Genomic DNA, 17,701 nt, shown 5'->3' on the forward strand with positions numbered 1-17,701 from the left:
AGCTAATTCTTTTTTTGGGGGGTATTTTTTGTAGAGATGGGGTTTTGCCATGATGCCTAGGCTGGTATTGAACTCCTGGGCACAAGCAGTCCTCCCACCTCAGCCTCCCAAAGTGTTGGGATTACAGACATGAGCCACCACACCTGGCCTTGGACTAGTATTTCTTCATTTGTCTTTTTTAAGTAGAGAGGTGGGAGTAGCTAACTTTTTTCATTATTATATGTTTATTTTTCCAGATGAAGTTTGGTGTCATTTCATCATGTTAAGAGATTATTTCGTTTAGCATTGAATTAACAGATTTAGGGACATCTGTGCAGTTCTGCATTTCTGAACCTTTTTTTTTAATCGAAAAGAAAGCTGTGTCTGGTTAGGTAAAGCATACACCTCTATCCAGAATTTGCTTTTTTTTTTTTTAGGTTTTTCTTTTTAATGAAGGTCTTACAACTATTTTCCTTTTATTAGCACTACGTACTTCTAAATATTAATGTTTTTACAAAAGCACTGCACTTTTTTTTTTTTTTTAAGGAAATACATTTTCAGTTACTTCTTTCGGATGTCCCAGATACACTAATCATTTGCAAGTAACAGTAATTTGGCCTTCTCATTTCCAGCATTCACACCTCAGGAGAGTATTAAAGGGTGGTATTGGAGCACACCCTCAGGACATGTTTGTTTTCAAATTTAGATTCTGAGTGGCCATTCCATTCTCTATAGAGATCTGAAAAAAACAGTGCAGCCCTCTCATTTTATAGTTCAGGACACAAGCCCAGAAAGGCCGCACAAGGACTAAGTGTGTCATAACCGAGAGTGGGCTCTGGGTCTCTTGACCCACTGAGCAGTGCTCCTTCACTATGAGATGCCAGTACTAGGGAAGCTCACTTTCAGATCTCTGCTGGGTCACTCCCCGGCTGCAATACCTAGTGAGACCACGGAAATCATCCAGACAGGTTTTAAAACATTTTTTTCTTTGTTTCAAGTAGTGTCTGCTGTATGACAGATGACTAAAGAAAATACTGGCAGTACTATATTCCTTCAGATACTTGACCTAGAACATTTCAGTATGAGAGAGGCAAACTTTAGATGGTTCAGAAAACCTTAGCTTGTTGGCAAGTTGAGACAAAAATACATTTTCTAATTTGCCTGTGCTTTAAAACTTTGGTGTGCTCAGTCCATCAGAGGGGAGGACTGGGGTTTTGCTTTTGCCTTAATCAACAGCAAGATACTCTTGCAAATTGGTGCTTCCTGAACACCTACTGTATTTCAGGCACTGCACCACAGATACACATACAAAAATAAGAGACCAGCCTGGGCAACAAAGTGAGACCCCCTTTCTACACAAATTTTTTTTAAAAATTAGCTGGGCATGGTGGTGCACGTCTGTAGTCCCAGCTACTCGAGAGGCTGAGGTGGGAGGATCACTGAAGTCCAGGAGGTGGAGGCTGCAGTGAGCTGTGATTGTGCCACTGCACTCTAGCCTGGGTGACAGGACGAGACCCTGTCCCAAAAATAAAAATAAGAAAGATGGTCTCTGTCCTTGATAAGCTTGTTCTCCAGTTAGATGCACCTATTTGAAATTTGATTTTCTGTATTTCCTCTAATTTTCTAAACAAAAACAAGTTATTTTTTGACTCTGGCTTGGGCCACCTTCTGAAAACATTTCAGACACATCACTAAGTTGCTGCACATCTTTTTAAATGCAGTGCCAGGGAGATAGTCCAGGAGTTTGAGACCAGCCTGGGCAACATGGCAAGACCCTGTCTCTACAAAAAATACAAAAATTAGCTGGGTGTGGTGTGTGCCTGTAGTCCCAGCTACTCGGGAAACTGAGGTGGGATTGCCTGAGTCCGAGAGGCAGAAGTTGCAGTGAGCTGTCATGGAGCCGCTGCACTCCAGCCTGGGCAACAGAGCGAGACACTCTCAAACCATGCAAAGCTGATTAGAAAGGGTAAGTCCCTCAATGATAGTGCTCCTCCTTTAAAAATAACTTTATGCTTGTACTCTACTTTGGACTTGGTAAGTTTGCTAGGTACAGTTTAGCATACATCTTATTGAAAAGTTTTAGAGTCCAGGTGCAAGGCTTATAATTCTCTCTTCATGCTAAATCAGCAAGGCTCTGTTCCTACTTCAGTTTCAGTTTTGGAACATGCTGTCCTATTTTAGCATGATGTTGAAACTAATTGAATAGACAGTGACACAAAAGCACTCTGCAGATTTTAATGTGGCCAATTAGGCCTGGCTGTCCTTTGAGAAAAGAATCTAGTTGATGTTAACACTAACATAAAGATAGTTTGGGAGGTGGTGGTGGTGGTGTTTTTTTTTTGGTAACAAGGAGTGCAGAATAAAAGGCTGGAACCACATTAGCTAGCTGAAGGTAAAAGCAAAGACCAGTATGGTGTTGAATAAAAACAGGGGACCATTCATACTAATGGCTGTATTTAAGTCACCCAAGGCACATTTGGGTGGTGGGGAGACTGCTTGTTGGGGGTGAGGCATGGGTGCAGTGAGCTATACCAGGAAAGGAACATGATTAAGCCAGCGGTCTCCATTACAGGCTGCTTGGCATCCTGGGCTTGAAGCCAGGGGACTGACTCAAGTCTAGTGTCTTATTCTCAGACAATATTGATGCTAAAACCTTTTGAATACTGATGGAGGTAGCAGTTTATCTTGTAAAGACCTCTAGGGATGGAAAGGTCCACACCGTCTTCCAGAAGCTCTTCCACATGTCCCTGGGCAGAGCTATTTCATAGTGTCTCTGTTGTGTTTGCGTTAGCACTTTGCTCTTTTCACCTAGATACCTGTCATGTTAAGAAACATCACCTTCCTTAACAAAAGTAAAAGCCAGAAACTCCACTGGGATTTTTGCTGATTTTCTTTGCTGGCTGCCACCAAGATAGTCCTCAGCACAGCTGAAGGGCATCTAAAGACAGGCCTGAGAAACTGACGTTGAAGATTAGAGAATAGCAGAATATTACTATAATATTATAGCAGAATATTATAGCTGTTATGTAATGTTAAATCCAGAGGGCTGTTCTATAAGTTTAATGTGCTTAGAATTACCTCATAGAACTTGGATCTGTGAAGTCCGAGGAGGAATTTAGGCATCTGTGGTCTGACTGAGGCAGTCCTGGGGCCACTCTTGGAGAAGCTCAGCTCTGCAGAGATCATCTGCTTTATGAGGCACAATGGGCTTGGGCACAACCCCCTCTTTCTTCATCTTCTAGCTTGGATATTCACTTACCTGTTGGTGACAACTCTCAGCCATTAGAGTCATCTAGGGACGTTGGAAACAAATTTGGCCCCTCTCCCAACCAGTGAAATTGGGATCCATAGTGGGTCGGGCCCTTGCAGTGGTCACTTTGAAAGCTCCCAGGTGGTTCTAAGGTGCAGCCAGGATTGAGACACACTGTTAGCATAGACTTTGCTCCCTATAAGATGCATCTTTGTTTGCTCTACCAGGCACTCTTAAGGCTCATATTGGACATTTATACTTCAGAGTAAATAGATTCAGAAAGGGAGACTTGATAACAGAAATTGAGAGGCTAAGGGTCTTGATACAACTTTCAGTTTGCCTACCTTTTGACCACTTAGTTGGTCTTGGTGTAGGTCTGGGGAAGGGTGTGAAGGGACTGTGGAGTTCTGGAATAAAGGCTGCCTGCCTCTGACTGCGAGTCCAGAGGTTGCAATTCAGTGACCTCTGGGCTGCATTTGACCAGCAGGTACATTCTGTTTGGCCTGCACTGTGGTCACAGGTAGCAGTTTTTAAAAATATGAATGCCAACCTCTAAAAATCAGGTTTTCCATAAGAGCATTCTCTCCGATCTGACGGTATTTGAAGGAAGACTTGGTGCTAAATCAAACAATGCACTTCTGAATGGGGGTTCATTAGTTCTTATTTAGCCAGGTTACCCCATTCATAAGAGTGATGACTGAAATGGAATATGATTTAGCAACATTTCCTTCTGATTCTATTAGAAGGCAATGGGTTTTGATACTCAAATTTTAGTTTCACCATTTTCACCTTTTGCTGCACATCAAGCCCTTCTGAGGCTGCGCTCGGATGACAGAATCTGGCTTGGGAGACAGCAGTCCTAGGTTTAGTTTTGGTTTTGCTGTGGGAGCCGAGGGCTCTCTCTGGTTCTCAGTGTCCTCATTTATGCAAAAACAAGATCAAATTATTTCCACGGTTCTACTTATTGGGATTCCAAGACATGAATGGCACAAGAACAGAATGGAGACGCCTTGGTTGAAGTCAGAGTGTAAGAGGGTTAACAATGAAACTGGCCTGGAGAAGTCTGGGAGGCATGAGAGGGAAGAGCTGGAACCAAGGGCAGAAGCTACAGTGAAACATTTGGGTCCTAACCATCCACACTGGCCATAGATGGAAGGGCGATCTTGGGAGAGAGAGCACTCCACCCCTGGAGACGCCACACAGAAGCCAGGCAGCCACTTGGAGGGCATGTTGTGGGCAGCAAATAGCAGATGAGTCCCTTCCGACATGTAGCGGGGAGGAAGCAAGGAACCCCCTCAGCTACTTCCTCTCCTTCAAAGCGGAGTGTGGCTCACTGTGATGTGCTCTGCCCACAGAATGGGATGTCAGTGCTTGGTTGTTTTTAAACACTGTATTTTTAATTTTTTAAAAATATTTACGACAGTAAAGGTCGTACTGTGCACAGGGGGACAGATGCCTTTGATGTGTCCCCCTTTCATTTCTACCTCAAAACAAGGTTAAGGCATAAATTACTCCGCTGGGCAGCAGGCATGCCCCTTGTCCTTGGGGCATTATCACTGGTCATACCACTTGTCCTGGGGGCCGGCGGATGAGATATTTGCCACCGAGGCTGCACAGGCTCCAGGAGTCCTTGCACGCGCTTTATTCAGTGCATTCCAGAGGGCACCCCTCAACAGCGCTGACCAAGCCCTTCCCTGTGCACTGGTTGGCATAAGGGAAGGATGGGAGGCAGTGTGTATGTGTAGGGAGGGGCTGATACAGGGAGGGGAGGCTCCTCACCCCTACACCTGCTGCCCAGCTGCAGCCGGGCCAATGCGTCCATGTCTAGGGGCAGCCTGCAGCAAGAAGACGTGTGGGAATGCACAGCCCCAGGGATTGTGTCATCCACATGCTTCCCATGAGGTACCTGGGAACAAAAGTGGCCTGGAGGGTTGGCAGCTGAGAGCAAGGGGCCACAATTGGTGGGGGAATGTGTGAGTTGCGGTCAACATGAATGCACGTGGGTGCAGAGCCCGGCTGCCTCTCATCTCAGGGCAGCGTCCAGTATCCTGGTCCCACTTGTCTGGCCATCAGTCTCCGCATCTCAGAGTCTTTCTTCATCCCTGGCTCGCAGCTGTCGCCATCAAGCCCTTGGGCTTGGGTTCATTCTTCGGGAGCCCCAGGGGCCTATCTATGGGGAAGGGAGTGGGTATGACTTGGGAGCCAATGGAGGGGTGGGAAGGGTGAGAGAAAAGGGCAGACTTCAGATCTGTTCTGTCTTGGGTCCTTTTGGAACTAGAGGCCTGGAGTGTGCAGATTGGGTTCGTATTTACAGTCTTCCTCCCTGGGTTTCTTTGAAGGATGGGGATAATTATGAATTCCTAGCACCTTAGTAGCTGGGGCAGCAAATGCCCTCCAGAGAGCCTGAGGGAGGCCTTGGCGTGGGCCTGGGTGTGTGTGTGGGGGTGTGTCCCTTTAAATCCCTAGGGGTCTGTGTTGAAGGTGTCCCAGCCTCCCAGCAGGGCAGTTCCACTGAAAACCAGCTTGAGTTCCATTCTGGAGGGAGCAGGCGCCATTGCTCAGGAGATGAGGTCAAGTGCAAAGCCAGCTGGCTTCCTCTCCACTCCAGCTCGGTGGGGCCACAGGCCTGGGTCTGAACACTGCCTGGACAGGTGTCCTGGCCCCCATCAACTCAAAGTGTCCTCTGGAGCCTCACTCCAGCACTTTGGGGGTGGGGTCCAGACCAGGCTCCCTCCTGCGCCTGGCACTTTTAAAGAAGCCGAGCTGTGAGGAAGCAAAGGGAGACGTCTCAGAGGAGGACAGGGTGGACAAGGCCTACCCCTGCTTTCCCTCCACTACCCTTCCTCGAGATTCCTCCCTCAGGGCTTCCTTGAGTACCCCAGCTCCTTCTGAGCACCCCCTCCTCCAGAGCTGCCTCTGTGGACTGGAACACAGTGGATGAGACCATGGGCGGCATACAAGAAGTCATGCTGGCTCCCACACCTTGCTGTGTGACCAGCCCCAGCCAACATCCCTCTCTGGGCCTCCTTCATCTGTAGCAGGAGGAGGCTAAGACAAGGGGTTTGTAACTAGAGCTTCAGAGACAGAGACGGACTTTGGGAGGTTTGTTAACAGCTTGACATTGTTGGAGAAATTTTGTGCAGTTGTTTGTACTTGCTTTTTTTTTTCTTTCTCTATTAATAGGAACCTTAGTTCTCATCAGGTTCTTAAAGGTACCCACAGATAGGTCAGAGCCGTAGTCTGAGTGCCCTGTGTTGGCCCTAACCAATGTGTCTGCTGTGGTGAGGGGGTGGGGTGCCAGCTCCCTTGGAGAGGAGAACATGGCAGCGGCCATGAAGCTCCAGGGGCTGGAGCCTGAGCCCACCAGCCAGGATGCTGCTCCTTCCCTCCCCTGCGGGGGCCCTCACCTTCCACAGTGCCAGGACCAGCAGGGCCAGCAGCAGGAGGCCCCCCAGGGTGCTGCCCACAATGATCCAGATGGGGACCTGCCAGTCCTCTTGCTTGGAGATCTCAAACACGATCTGCAAAGGGATGGGGGCCAGGCCAACAGCATTACTGTTCTGGGGCTGGGGTGGCAGCATGGGAGGGGCAGGAGGGTGGAGACAGCTGGCACCTGGTGGGAGAGCTGCATCCTCTTCTTCAGGGGGATGCCAGAGGGATGGATGGACAGGCCAGCCGAGGCCTCAGGACGACCAGCACCTGAACAGCCGACACTGGGTTCAGTGGCCCAGGTGATCCCGCCTCCTTGAGACACTTGCTGCCTTTGGCCTCAGGCCCCACCACTCCCTGGATCCTCCTCCCACCAAATGGGCTACTCCTTCTCCCTTGGCTGCCTCCGCATCGCCTCCCGCACTTCTAAAGGTCAGTGTGTCCCGCGGTTCAGTCCTTGCACCTCTTCTTTTTCTAGAGTCACTTCCTGGGTGAACTCAGGGCTGACTTTCCCACAAGTCACGGTAGGCATGGTGCCAAGGCCCATAACACTTTTAGGAGCCCATGAAAATGTTTACATTTCTTTTTAAATTAGAGGAAAAAATGGAATAAAATCCAGCTTGGATAACATTTTTTTGTCTTTGTGCCAACACAGTTATAAACCATAATTTTAAATATTTTTTTCCCGTGGAGAAAGGCGTCCCAAAGGCAAAAGTGGCCAGGGCTGGGAAGGTCAGAAAGCAAGTCCAGGCCAGCTCCCTCAGTCCTGTGGCTATCACCGTCTACACGCCGACTGCTCTCACATTTCTGTCTTCCGCCTGGATTCTCCACTGAATTCCAGGCTCCTACCGACCGTCTCCTGGCCTGCCTGGCAACTGTAACAGGCCCCTAACCAAGCTCATAACACCCCAGCCCCTCAAGCCTGCTCCTTCCAGTTCTTTCTCACCTAAGCAAATGGCAGCACTATCCCTCCACACTGCTTAGGCCAGAAGCCACATATCCATCACTGACCCTAACTCTCACCCACACGGAGCCCAGCAACAAAGTGTGTCCACTCTATCTTGGAAACACCTGGAATGTGGCCACTCCTCCCACCTCCTGGACCTGAGCGCCCTCACATCTCCTCTGGAGACTACAGCGCTGCCCAACTGCCTCCCCTCTGCAGTCTGTTCTCAGCACAGCAGCTAGAGGGATCCTTCTAACCAGGAAGGCAGGCCCATGCTCTGCTCTGCTCAAGCTCGCTCGGAGTAAAAAGTGCAGTCCTGGCCCTGGCCTGCAAGGCCCTCTCCTCTCTGGTCCCACCTGTCTTGCTGACCTCACCTCCTGCTCCCTCTCACTCTACTCTAGACTCCGGCCACCTGGCCTCCAACATGCATGCCACGGCGTGCCTGCTGCAGGCACCGCTATTCCCTCTGCCTGCAAGGGTTTTCCTCACACAGCCGCAAGACATTTCTGTCTTCCTCATGGTCTCTGTCTGATGTCACTTTTTTGGAAAGGCTTTTCCCACCTCCCCTGTATAAAACAGCGCCCCCTGGCACTCCACCCTTAGATGTGTGCCTTTTTCTGGGTGGCCCTTATCACCAGTTGACAATGTTTATATTTATGTTTATTGCCCGCCTAGAATGTCAGCTGTAGGAGAGCGGGGGCGTTGTTTTGTCCCCGCTCTATCCTCAGAACCTGGAACTGTGCCGGGAATGCAGCAGGAGCTCAGCTAACACGTGGAGTGAACGGACCACCCGCAACAGCAGACAGGGCCCTGCTTTGGCCACTGACTCGCTGTTCAACTTGAGGCGAGTCACTGTCCCTCCTGCCTCATCTCACACGCCTCGGTGTGCATAACTGAGAGATGGGGGTGGCGACAGTGCCTCACAGTGTTGTGAGGTCTGTCACCGTGTTCGGCACACAGCTGGGGGCCAGCAAATGGCAGGGCCCTTATGTGTGCTCTTTCTGTCCCTCAAGGCGGGTGCCTGGCTATGCCTCCCCAGCGCTGGCACCTAGCACAGAGCCCAGCATACAGGGGCTTAATTTCAGGGTTGCTGGATTTCTAAAAGAGAAGTGAGGCATCTACAGAGTATAAGAGGAATTTTTGGGGGGGTTGAGTGGGGGTGGAAGAAGGAAAAGTCACCTAAAAGACAAGCATCAATGTGAGAAGAAGGGTTCTCTCTTTCTCTCTCTGTCTCTCTCAATCTCTGTATGTGCAGGGTATATGTGTGTGTGTGGGTGCCTGTACCATACCTCCCTCTCTTGGATGCTGGGAACATTCCAGCATCTTTCAAGATTCGGTTCAAACAGTCTCCAGAAAGCTTTCCAGGGACGTCTCTCGCTCTGAACCGCTCCCCCAGGCCTGTGCTCACCCCCAGACTGCGCTCACCCCCAGACTTCACTCACCCGTTTATTGTCCCTGTTCCCCTGCCTGCCTAATTTATCCCCGTTTCCCCTTTTGGGGCCGAAGGAGTCGTAGGAGAGACACCCAACAAATGCCAAACGAATGAACACACAACACAGCTCCTTAGGTGGATCCTGATACCCCTCTGCCTGGCATCCCTCTGCCCTATTGTGATTGGTTTTTGTTGGATTGTTTTATAAGGGATGCTTCCTGACCCCACCTCTTTGCTCTCCAGCATCTCCCTGGGGTCGGGATGGGAGCTTACTCCGCCTCTGTAACAGGAACACTCGCCTGGAGCCCAGGCTGGCATTTCTGGGGTGTGGCCAGTGGAGGGCAGCAGCGCCCCACGCCCGGCTGCCCTGTCTATTTCCACAGGACTGGGCTTTGCTTGCTTGCTTGCTTTCACAAATGTATTTCTTTTCTTTTTTCTTCCTTTGCTACTTCTTCCAGGAATGGGCTTTTCTTTAAGACCTCACTTCTCATTGGGTCTCACACAGAGTCTCACTCCTTTCCTGGACCCCGAATGAAGCCAGTATGATCTGTAACAACCTGCTTTTACCCAACTAATAAAGAGGTCAATACCGAGGCATCTCCCATCCTTTGGTTTTCACAAATTCAGTTCACACTAGACCTCTGGACCTTTCCCTAGTGTTGCCCCTGAGGCCCATTTGTCTTGCTTTTTCCCCTCTCCTCAGTGGCCGCCCTAACAGCCCTCAGGTCTGCCTGATTCTCTGCTGCTGGGACATGCAGCCAGGGGTTGTAGGAAAACTCTAGAAGGGTGCGGCCAACCCTTTCCCAAGCTGTCTGGCCTAAGCCCAGTTCTGCAGGGCTCCCAGGGGCTCACCTGGCGGCTGGGATCCTCCTCACGGAAGATGAAGGGGCTGTGGAACTGCCTCTGCAAGGCTGCGTTGACCATGATTTTCATGGATTTGTACTTGAGCTGTGCAATCAGAGGGCTCGTCAGAAGCTGGCTTGGAAGCTTTTCTTCCCGTCCCCTCCCCAGGCATCCCCAGATGGAAGACATCCCAACAGCCACCCCCTTTCCCTTCTTCCTTCCAGCGCAGCCCAGGGGCTCTACTTACTGCTTTTAGGGACCTCAACCACAGGTTCCCCAGTAGATGGAAATTGATTTCCTGGTTGGGGCCAGCCGTATATTGCAATTGATGGAAACGACATCAGAGTTGCTGTGATTCTGAAAGAGAAGATGGGTCTCAGGGCTGAGCTGCTGGGCTAGGGGAGCAGGGGGCGGCAACACTGCTTGAATGACTGGGGCTCTGCTCCTGGGGGCAGGCGCAAGAGGACAGGGGACAAGGAGAAATTTGCGAGTGGGGGACATGTGCACTGTGCCTGCCAGGGGATGACTGAAGGACAAATGAAGGACGGTATATCTGATGCTCCAGTTGAAGCTGTGCATTGTGACCGGCCTGGGTATATTCCAGGGACAGAACTTTGGTTCAACATTAGGGAATCTATAAATGTTTCCCATCACCATATAAACACATTAAGATAAAAAATTCTATGATTGCTGCAACAGATGCAGAAAAAGTATTTTAGGAAGTCCAACTTCTGTTCATGATAAAAACTCCCAGGGAACTTCCTGAATCAGATAAAAGGGGTCTTCATAAAGTTCATGGAAAATGTGTATTATGGAAAAACTATGCATGGATTCCAAAACTTTTTTTGCACCAAAATAAACTCGTATTAACTTGTTGTAACCTATGTGAACATGATCTAGTTTGAGGCACTAAGAAGGACATCAGTTTGAAAACAGCCCCTATCAGAGCAACATGAATTCTGCTAAAATTGAAGCAAAAACAAACATCAAATTTATGGCGAAACTTGAGTGGAAGAACAGTGAAATCATTGATGCATTATAAAAAGTTGATGGGGATGATATCACAAAGAAATCAGCAGTTTGCAAATGGATAACTTGTTTTAAGAAGGGACTAGAGGGCCAGGTGTGGTGGCTCACGCCTGTAATCCAAGCACTTTGGGAGGCTGAAGCAGGCAGATCACAAGGTCAGGAGACTGAGACCATCCTGGCTAACACAGTAAAACCCCGTCTCTATTAAAAAAAATACAAACAGTTAGCCAGGCGTGGTGGCATGTGCCTGTAATCCCAACTACTTGGGAGGCTGAGGCAGGAGAATCACTTGAACTGGGGAGACGGAGGTTGCAGTGAACCGAGATCACACCATTGCACTCCAGCTGGGTGACCGAGCAAGACTCAGTCTCAAAAAAAAAAAAAAAAAAAAAAAAAAAAAAAAGGAGGGGTTAGAGGACATTGACACTGAAGATGGAGCTTGCAGCAGATCATTCATATCAATTTGTGAGGAAAAAAATAATCTCGTCCAGGCCCTCATTGAAGAAGCCTGACAATTAACAGCAGAACCATTAGCCAACACTATAGACATCTCAGTTGGCTTAGTTGACATCATTCTGACTGAAAAATTAAAGTCGAGCCAAATTTCCACTTGACGGGTGCCCAATCTGCTGCACCCAGATCAGCTGCAGAAGGGAGCAGAACGTTCAATGGAAATTTTAAACAAGTGGCATCAAGATCCTGAAGCATTTCTTCAAATAATTATAACAGATAAAAGGTGGCTTTGCCAGTACCATCCTGAAGACAAAGCACAAAAAAAGCAGTGGCTACCAAGAGGTGGATGTGGTCCAGTCAAAGCAAACGCAGATCAGTCAAGAGCAAAGGTCATGGCAACGGTTTTTCGGAATGCTCAGAACATTTTGCTTGTTGACTTTCTGGAGGGCCAAAGAAAGAGAACATCTGGTTATTACGACAGTGTTGTGAGAAAGTTAGCCAAAGCTTTAGCAGAAAAATGGCTGGGAAAATGTCGCCAGAGAGTCCTTCTCCACCATGACAATGCTCCTGCTCGCTCCTCTCAAAGGAATTTCAAAAAGTTTGTGGAAAAATGGAATTAAAAGATAAAAATTAAAAATTAAATTTTACTTCTCAACATAAGCTCCATCAAGTTCAAAACACTTTTGTAAGCCATGATACCAACCATTCAGTCCATTCTTAAATAACTAAGCGTCCTGGGAATTTAACCATGTCAATGCAGTCCTTTTTTTTTTTTTTTTTTTTTTTTTTTTTTTTTTGAGACAGAGTCTTGCTCTGTTGCCCAGGCTAGAGTAGAGTGGCATGATCTCAGCTCACTGCAACTTCTGCCACCCGGGTTCAAGCGATTCTCTTGCCTCAGCCTTCCGAGTAGCTGGAACTACAGATGCACGCCACCACACCTGGCTAGTTTTTGTACGTTTAGTAGAGATGGGGTTTCACTATGCAGGCCAGGCTGGTCTCGAGCTCCCGACCTCATGATCCACCTGCCTTGGCCTCCCAAAGTGCTTGGACAATAGGCACGAGCCACTGTGCATGGCTTACTGCAGTGTTTTTTAACATTATTAGCTGAGGAAAAATGGGTGTCCTTTAAATATATTTTTTTTAAGATTTAGCAAACCAAAATAAGTTAGAAGGAACCAAATCAGGACTGGAAGGTGGATGCCTAATGATTTTGAAATCCTCTCATGTGTGAAGCCTATAGCAATGATCATATTTAACAATCAAAATAAAAATAAATTCCTTTAAGTCATCATGATTAAGGTAATCCTGATGATTCTGTCATCATCATATCTATTTACCATTGCACTGGAGGTCTTAGCTAGAGTAATACCACAAGATCATTTACAATATAAAGATTAAGTGGAGAAGCTAACGTTGATGGGAAACCCAATCTTCAAACAGAATTTATTAGGTGAAAGTTGCTAGTGTTGCTGCCTCGCTGCCCACCTCAACCCCAATGCAGCCCAAATCTTTGGCAAAGCACGCTACCCTCAATAAGTGTTTTGTGGGGGGCACTTGTCTGGGGGAAGTAAAATTAAAACAGCGAAGATTGTTGTCTGGGTAAAGAACAGTGGAAGCAGGGTGAGAAACTGGTATCTGGAGGCAGAGGCAACCCTGAGAAAGCAAACGGAAATAAGCAGGTGTTTCGGGAGGGCTGTGGAAATTGAAGCTGACCTGCATTCCATCTCTAGGGCAGGAGGCCCCAGCTGATGCGGCCAAATGTCTCCAGTACAAGCCACGTGTGTGTTCCGGTGTTCCGCTTCTCTCTGCTTCTCTGTATCCTACGGACCCGCTTGGCCCAGGTACAAGTCCACTGTCCCCACCCCTTTCTGCTCGTTTGCCTGGCACACCGCAGGCTGTGACCTTGGCTTCTCAGACACTCACTCTGTGGGTCTGTCCCACTCCCTGTGAGATGGGGGACTCACACAGGCCAAGAAGTCTTTTCCTCCTTCAGTTTTTTCTTGGTTTGGGGCTGGGTACATCTAGGTGCTCAGTAAGCTCTTATTGACAAGCTGTTGGATCAGGAGGGAAATGGCCCCGGAGCGCTGGCGGCACGCCTCTAACCCCAGCCACTGTGGCTCTCTGCATGGGGGGCACTCACCAGCTGCGGAGTACGACTCAAGTCTTCCTCCATTGGGGTGGGCCGGTACTCAGTGCTGTTCCCCCAGATGTTACAGGATGTATTCGCCTACATAAAGGACACGGACACACACACACACAGCCTCACAACCAGCTCTGGCAGACGCACGTTCCCAGAGATGTTTCTTTTCTCCTCCTCTAGCCCTGGCCCTGGAGAAGGGAGCTGGGGTCTGGGAACCTGGGGACACACGTAGGGGGAATGTCTGTCTCCTTCTGGTCCCCTCCCCTGAGCCGGCGCCCAAGGGCATCGGTACCTGGTCGGTGAGGAAGTCCCTCAGCTTCAGCAGGCGGTTGCCGCCCCTGGTGGCGATGGGAACGGTGATCTTCATCATCACCCCGTGGATGGGGAACAAGCCCAGGTTCTGGATCTGTGGCCAGAGATGGTGGGGGGTGTCAGTACAGTCAGTTGAGGGGGGCGGAAAACAAGGTCCACAGGGGCCAACGAGCCCCTGGGGGTGGCAATTCCCACACCAGGCCTGGGAAAAAGGCCCACTCAAGGCCCCTGGTGTTTTCGCTGTGGAAGCTCCTACGCTCTGTCAAATTGTGGCCGGTGACTGCACAGACAAGTGCAAGAAAGCCTGAGAGGGGAGGGGTGGCTGGAAGCTGAAGACAAGCCAGTGGGGATCCAGAGGCCGGAGAGCAGGGGCCACCTCCATTTTCTTTTCTTTTTTTTTATGAGACGGAGTCTCGCTTATCACCCAGGCTGGAGTGCAGTGGCGGGATCTCGGCTCACTGCAAGCTCCGCCTCCCGGGTTCACACCATTCTCCCACCTCAGCCTCCCGAGTAGCTGGGACTACAGGCGCCTGCCACCTCACTCGGCTAATTTTTTTTTTTTGTAGTTTCAGTAGAGACGGGATTTCATGGTGTTAGCCAGGATGGTCTCCATCTCCTGACCTCGTGATCTGCCCGCCCCAGCCTCCCAAAGTGCTGGGATTACAGGCTTGAGCCACTGCACCCAGTCCACCTGCATTTTCAACTCTTTTTGGCTGTGGTGGGGATTTTGTAGAGGCCAGGGGTGAAGACGGTGACAGCAATGAATGCATTATGAGATGGAATCATTAATTAACAAAGGATGTATTACTAAATAGCAAGTGTGTGATTGTTCACATTCTAGCAGTGTCACATTTAGTGCCAGGGCAACAGTGATTCTAAGCAGGAGTTTGGAATCAGAAAGACCAGGAATCTAATCCTGGGCCCCCACTACCTATGAGCTGTGTGTCCCTGAGCAGCTTACTGGGCCTCTCTTGAACAAGCCATGCAGGGCTCAGTGTGTCTGAAGTCCAATATCCAGCTGTCAGCCTGTCCTCAGCTTTCACGCAGCCTAGGAGACGTTGATAAACTTACAGCAGTTCAGGGTTGAGGGAGCTATCAGGGCCCACTGTAGCAGAGGCTGCTGAGTTGCCTCCTAACTCTCATTCTCCCTTTTTCCTTAGTGACAGAACTGAGACTAAAAGCCACATTTCCCAGCCTCCCTTACAGCTGAATCACAACGTTCTGGATAAAGAGAGGTCACTGGAAGAGTGAGGAACTGCCAGGGAGGTCCCTTAATAAAGAGGGAGCATGCTCTTCTCCCCTTCCTCCTTCCTGCTGCCTGGAATGAGAACGTGATGGCTGGAGCTGCAGCCATCTTGTACTGTGAGGCAAACTGGAGGCTGGCAAGTTCACGCCGAGGATGGTGGAATAGGAGACCCACTCCTGGATGACTCTGTGAAGCTGCCAACTCTGGACTTCTTTTATGGGAGAGAGTAAACCCTAGTGTGTTTAAACAACTGTTTAAAAATTTTTTTAAAGAATTTTAGGTAACCACACCCTATCTTCACCCATATGTCTCCCACTGCAGTCCAGTTGTTTTTCAGAAGACTGAGAGGCCCAGAGGGGCAGTGACGTGCCTAAAGTCGCACAGTGGGTGGGTGGCAGGGTTGAGACCGGACTCTGGGCACTAGTGATGATTCCACATTCCTCCCCTCCGGGATGGGGGTGCTCAGATCCCATCGTTCCCCCTCCACCCGGCTCCCCTCCAGCCTCACCCTGAAGATGCAGCTGAAGGGAGGCCCGATACCATCGTATCTCTCCAGCGAGCTATTGGGCTTGACCTCGTAGTGGCTCAGGCTGCTCCTCCTGCAGAGACAGAGGACAGGGCTGTCGTGAGCTCAGTCAGTGCTGGCTGGAATGACAGATGAATGAAAGAGGGAGACGGCATGGGCCGGCCTCCCCGGGGCCACAAAAAACAGGTTTCCCTCTTGTGTCGGTTGGGAGTGAGTGTCATGTTGGAAGGATTCTGAGCCTTCACAGGAATCAGCGCTGCCATGGGTGAGCAATGTCTGCCTCCTGAGTGGGTGGGCGTGAGTCAGAAAAGCCAGTTATTTCATCCCTGCCCCAGCCTGTTTGCCTAGGGGTGTAGCTGCTTTTCGGAGCGACCGTGCCACTGTGCTGCCTTCCACCCTCTAGGGATGGCTGGTGTGGGAGGGCCTGAGCTTCCTCTTCGTATCTGCTGTTCTGCCCTGACTTCTCCATCTGTCCGTGAGCTCTTAGAGGACAGGGGCTGTTTCCTCCGTCCGATTGGGGGCCAGTAGCATACCAAGGGGGCGGGGGTGGGAGCAGTCTGTCTTTTGGGGAGGAGTCTTTTCCCACTGACGTTGTTTAGATGTGCTGGCGTAAGATGATAATAAAAAGCAGATTGACTTATGACAGATATTATTACTGTTTTTAAATTCTCTACAGACCATGCATCCACTTGTTGCCTATGCCAGGGCTGGACGCCTCCCACTGCCCCCACCCTCCCTTCTTGCCCCTGCTGGGAGCTCCCCAGGGCCAGGCCTGTGTCTCCTTCTTGCTCTATTTTGATATCCCCTCCCAATATTGGATGGGGAGCTGCACTCTCTGACCCATCAGGGACACTCTTGGCTCCATCCATAGTCCCTTAGTGCGGGCGTCTGGCCCTATTAGGGCTCATCAGAGGGTACCCCCCCTTAGGCCTCCATCCTCCCACTCTCCATGCCTTCCCTCTCCTGGGGCCCCCGGAGCCCGGCCCACCTGGTGAAGAGGACGTCAGCCTCGTATTTGAGGTGGAAGCGTAGGGGGGCCACGTTGTCTTCCTTGGTGCTGTCCCGCTCGTTACTGTCACTGCAGGGAGAGCCAGGCAGCAGGGTCAGGAAGGGGTTCAGCACAGGCAGCGGGAAGGGTCTGAGGCAGACTGTGGAAGGAGCACGCTGGCTTATCTGGGCTGATGGGCACCAGACAGGTCAGACAGGAAACCTGAGGCGTCTCCTAGGAGAGGAAGGGCCAGAAGTGGGGATGGATGACACCAGCTCTACCTGCTGCCCCTTTAGGTGGAGTCAGGGGAGGGCTCTGGACTGGATCTGGGAGGCCTGTGCCTGGCCTGGCATGGACGGGACCCCAGCCTGTTTGCCTCCCTCACCGGGCTGCCCGTCTGTCAGGCGGGCCAATCCTGCTGCCTGCTGGATTCTCAGGGTCTGTGGGAGACGACACCTGTGGCAAAGGCTCGCCCACGGAGGAGGGATGGTGAGGAATTCACAGTGGAGTCGTTCATTTATCCCTGGACTGACCGGGGGCAGCTCCTACAGGGCGGCCAGGGGCACTCTGCTGCCACGAGAAGGCTGGGAGTGAAATTCACAGACATCTTCAGGGGGCTTCTGTCCAGTGTACCTCCCTTCATATCTGAGCACCATGAACTACTGGGGCAAATCATTTTAGACATAAAAATGTACGATTCTTGCTTGCTACATAGACCGAGTTTGATTCCCTTTGGAAGTCTTTCCCCAGGATAGGGGTTTGGTTAGAAAAGGGAGACCCACCACACACAGATGCACCCCCAGAGCCCCCTCCTACACACACCTAGTTCTCAGACACCGCCCACAGCTGTGCCAGAGACACTGCTCTGCAAGTGCGCACTCATTTCTCCCGTGAAGACGGGACTGGGTTTTCTAAGAGCAGGGCAGAGCGCAAGGGAGGCCTTGCCAAGTTTGCCACGTGGCGTGTGAGAATTCTACCACAACGCGCAATTCATTTAACTGTAGCTGGGACGCGAGCACATGTGGGGTGTGAGTGCCAGTGCTTCTGTGACCTCTGACCTGCGTGTGTGTGTGCTGCAATGTTAGTGTTCGGTTTGTCTGTGGTATTTATTTCTTAGCTAAGGATTTT

General features: G+C 50.2%; 1 protein-coding gene across 1 annotated transcript in view; it reads right to left on the reverse strand.

The window, feature by feature from the left end:
- Positions 1–1,671: 1,671 nt before the first annotated feature.
- Positions 1,672–17,701, reverse strand: part of ITGA11 (integrin subunit alpha 11) — a 135,160-nt gene continuing 119,130 nt past the window's right edge. Inside the window, 9 exon segments of the mRNA XM_050796269.1 lie at positions 1,672–5,992; positions 6,637–6,750; positions 9,889–9,984; positions 10,127–10,188; positions 10,191–10,236; positions 13,502–13,588; positions 13,794–13,907; positions 15,568–15,658; positions 16,574–16,663. Of these exon segments, the coding sequence (XP_050652226.1) occupies positions 5,921–5,992; positions 6,637–6,750; positions 9,889–9,984; positions 10,127–10,188; positions 10,191–10,236; positions 13,502–13,588; positions 13,794–13,907; positions 15,568–15,658; positions 16,574–16,663 (772 nt within the window). The 3' untranslated portion in view covers positions 1,672–5,920.

Source organism: Macaca thibetana, chromosome 7, assembly GCF_024542745.1.
Source record: "Macaca thibetana thibetana isolate TM-01 chromosome 7, ASM2454274v1, whole genome shotgun sequence".
In the NCBI taxonomy this organism is placed as follows: domain Eukaryota; kingdom Metazoa; phylum Chordata; class Mammalia; order Primates; family Cercopithecidae; genus Macaca; species Macaca thibetana.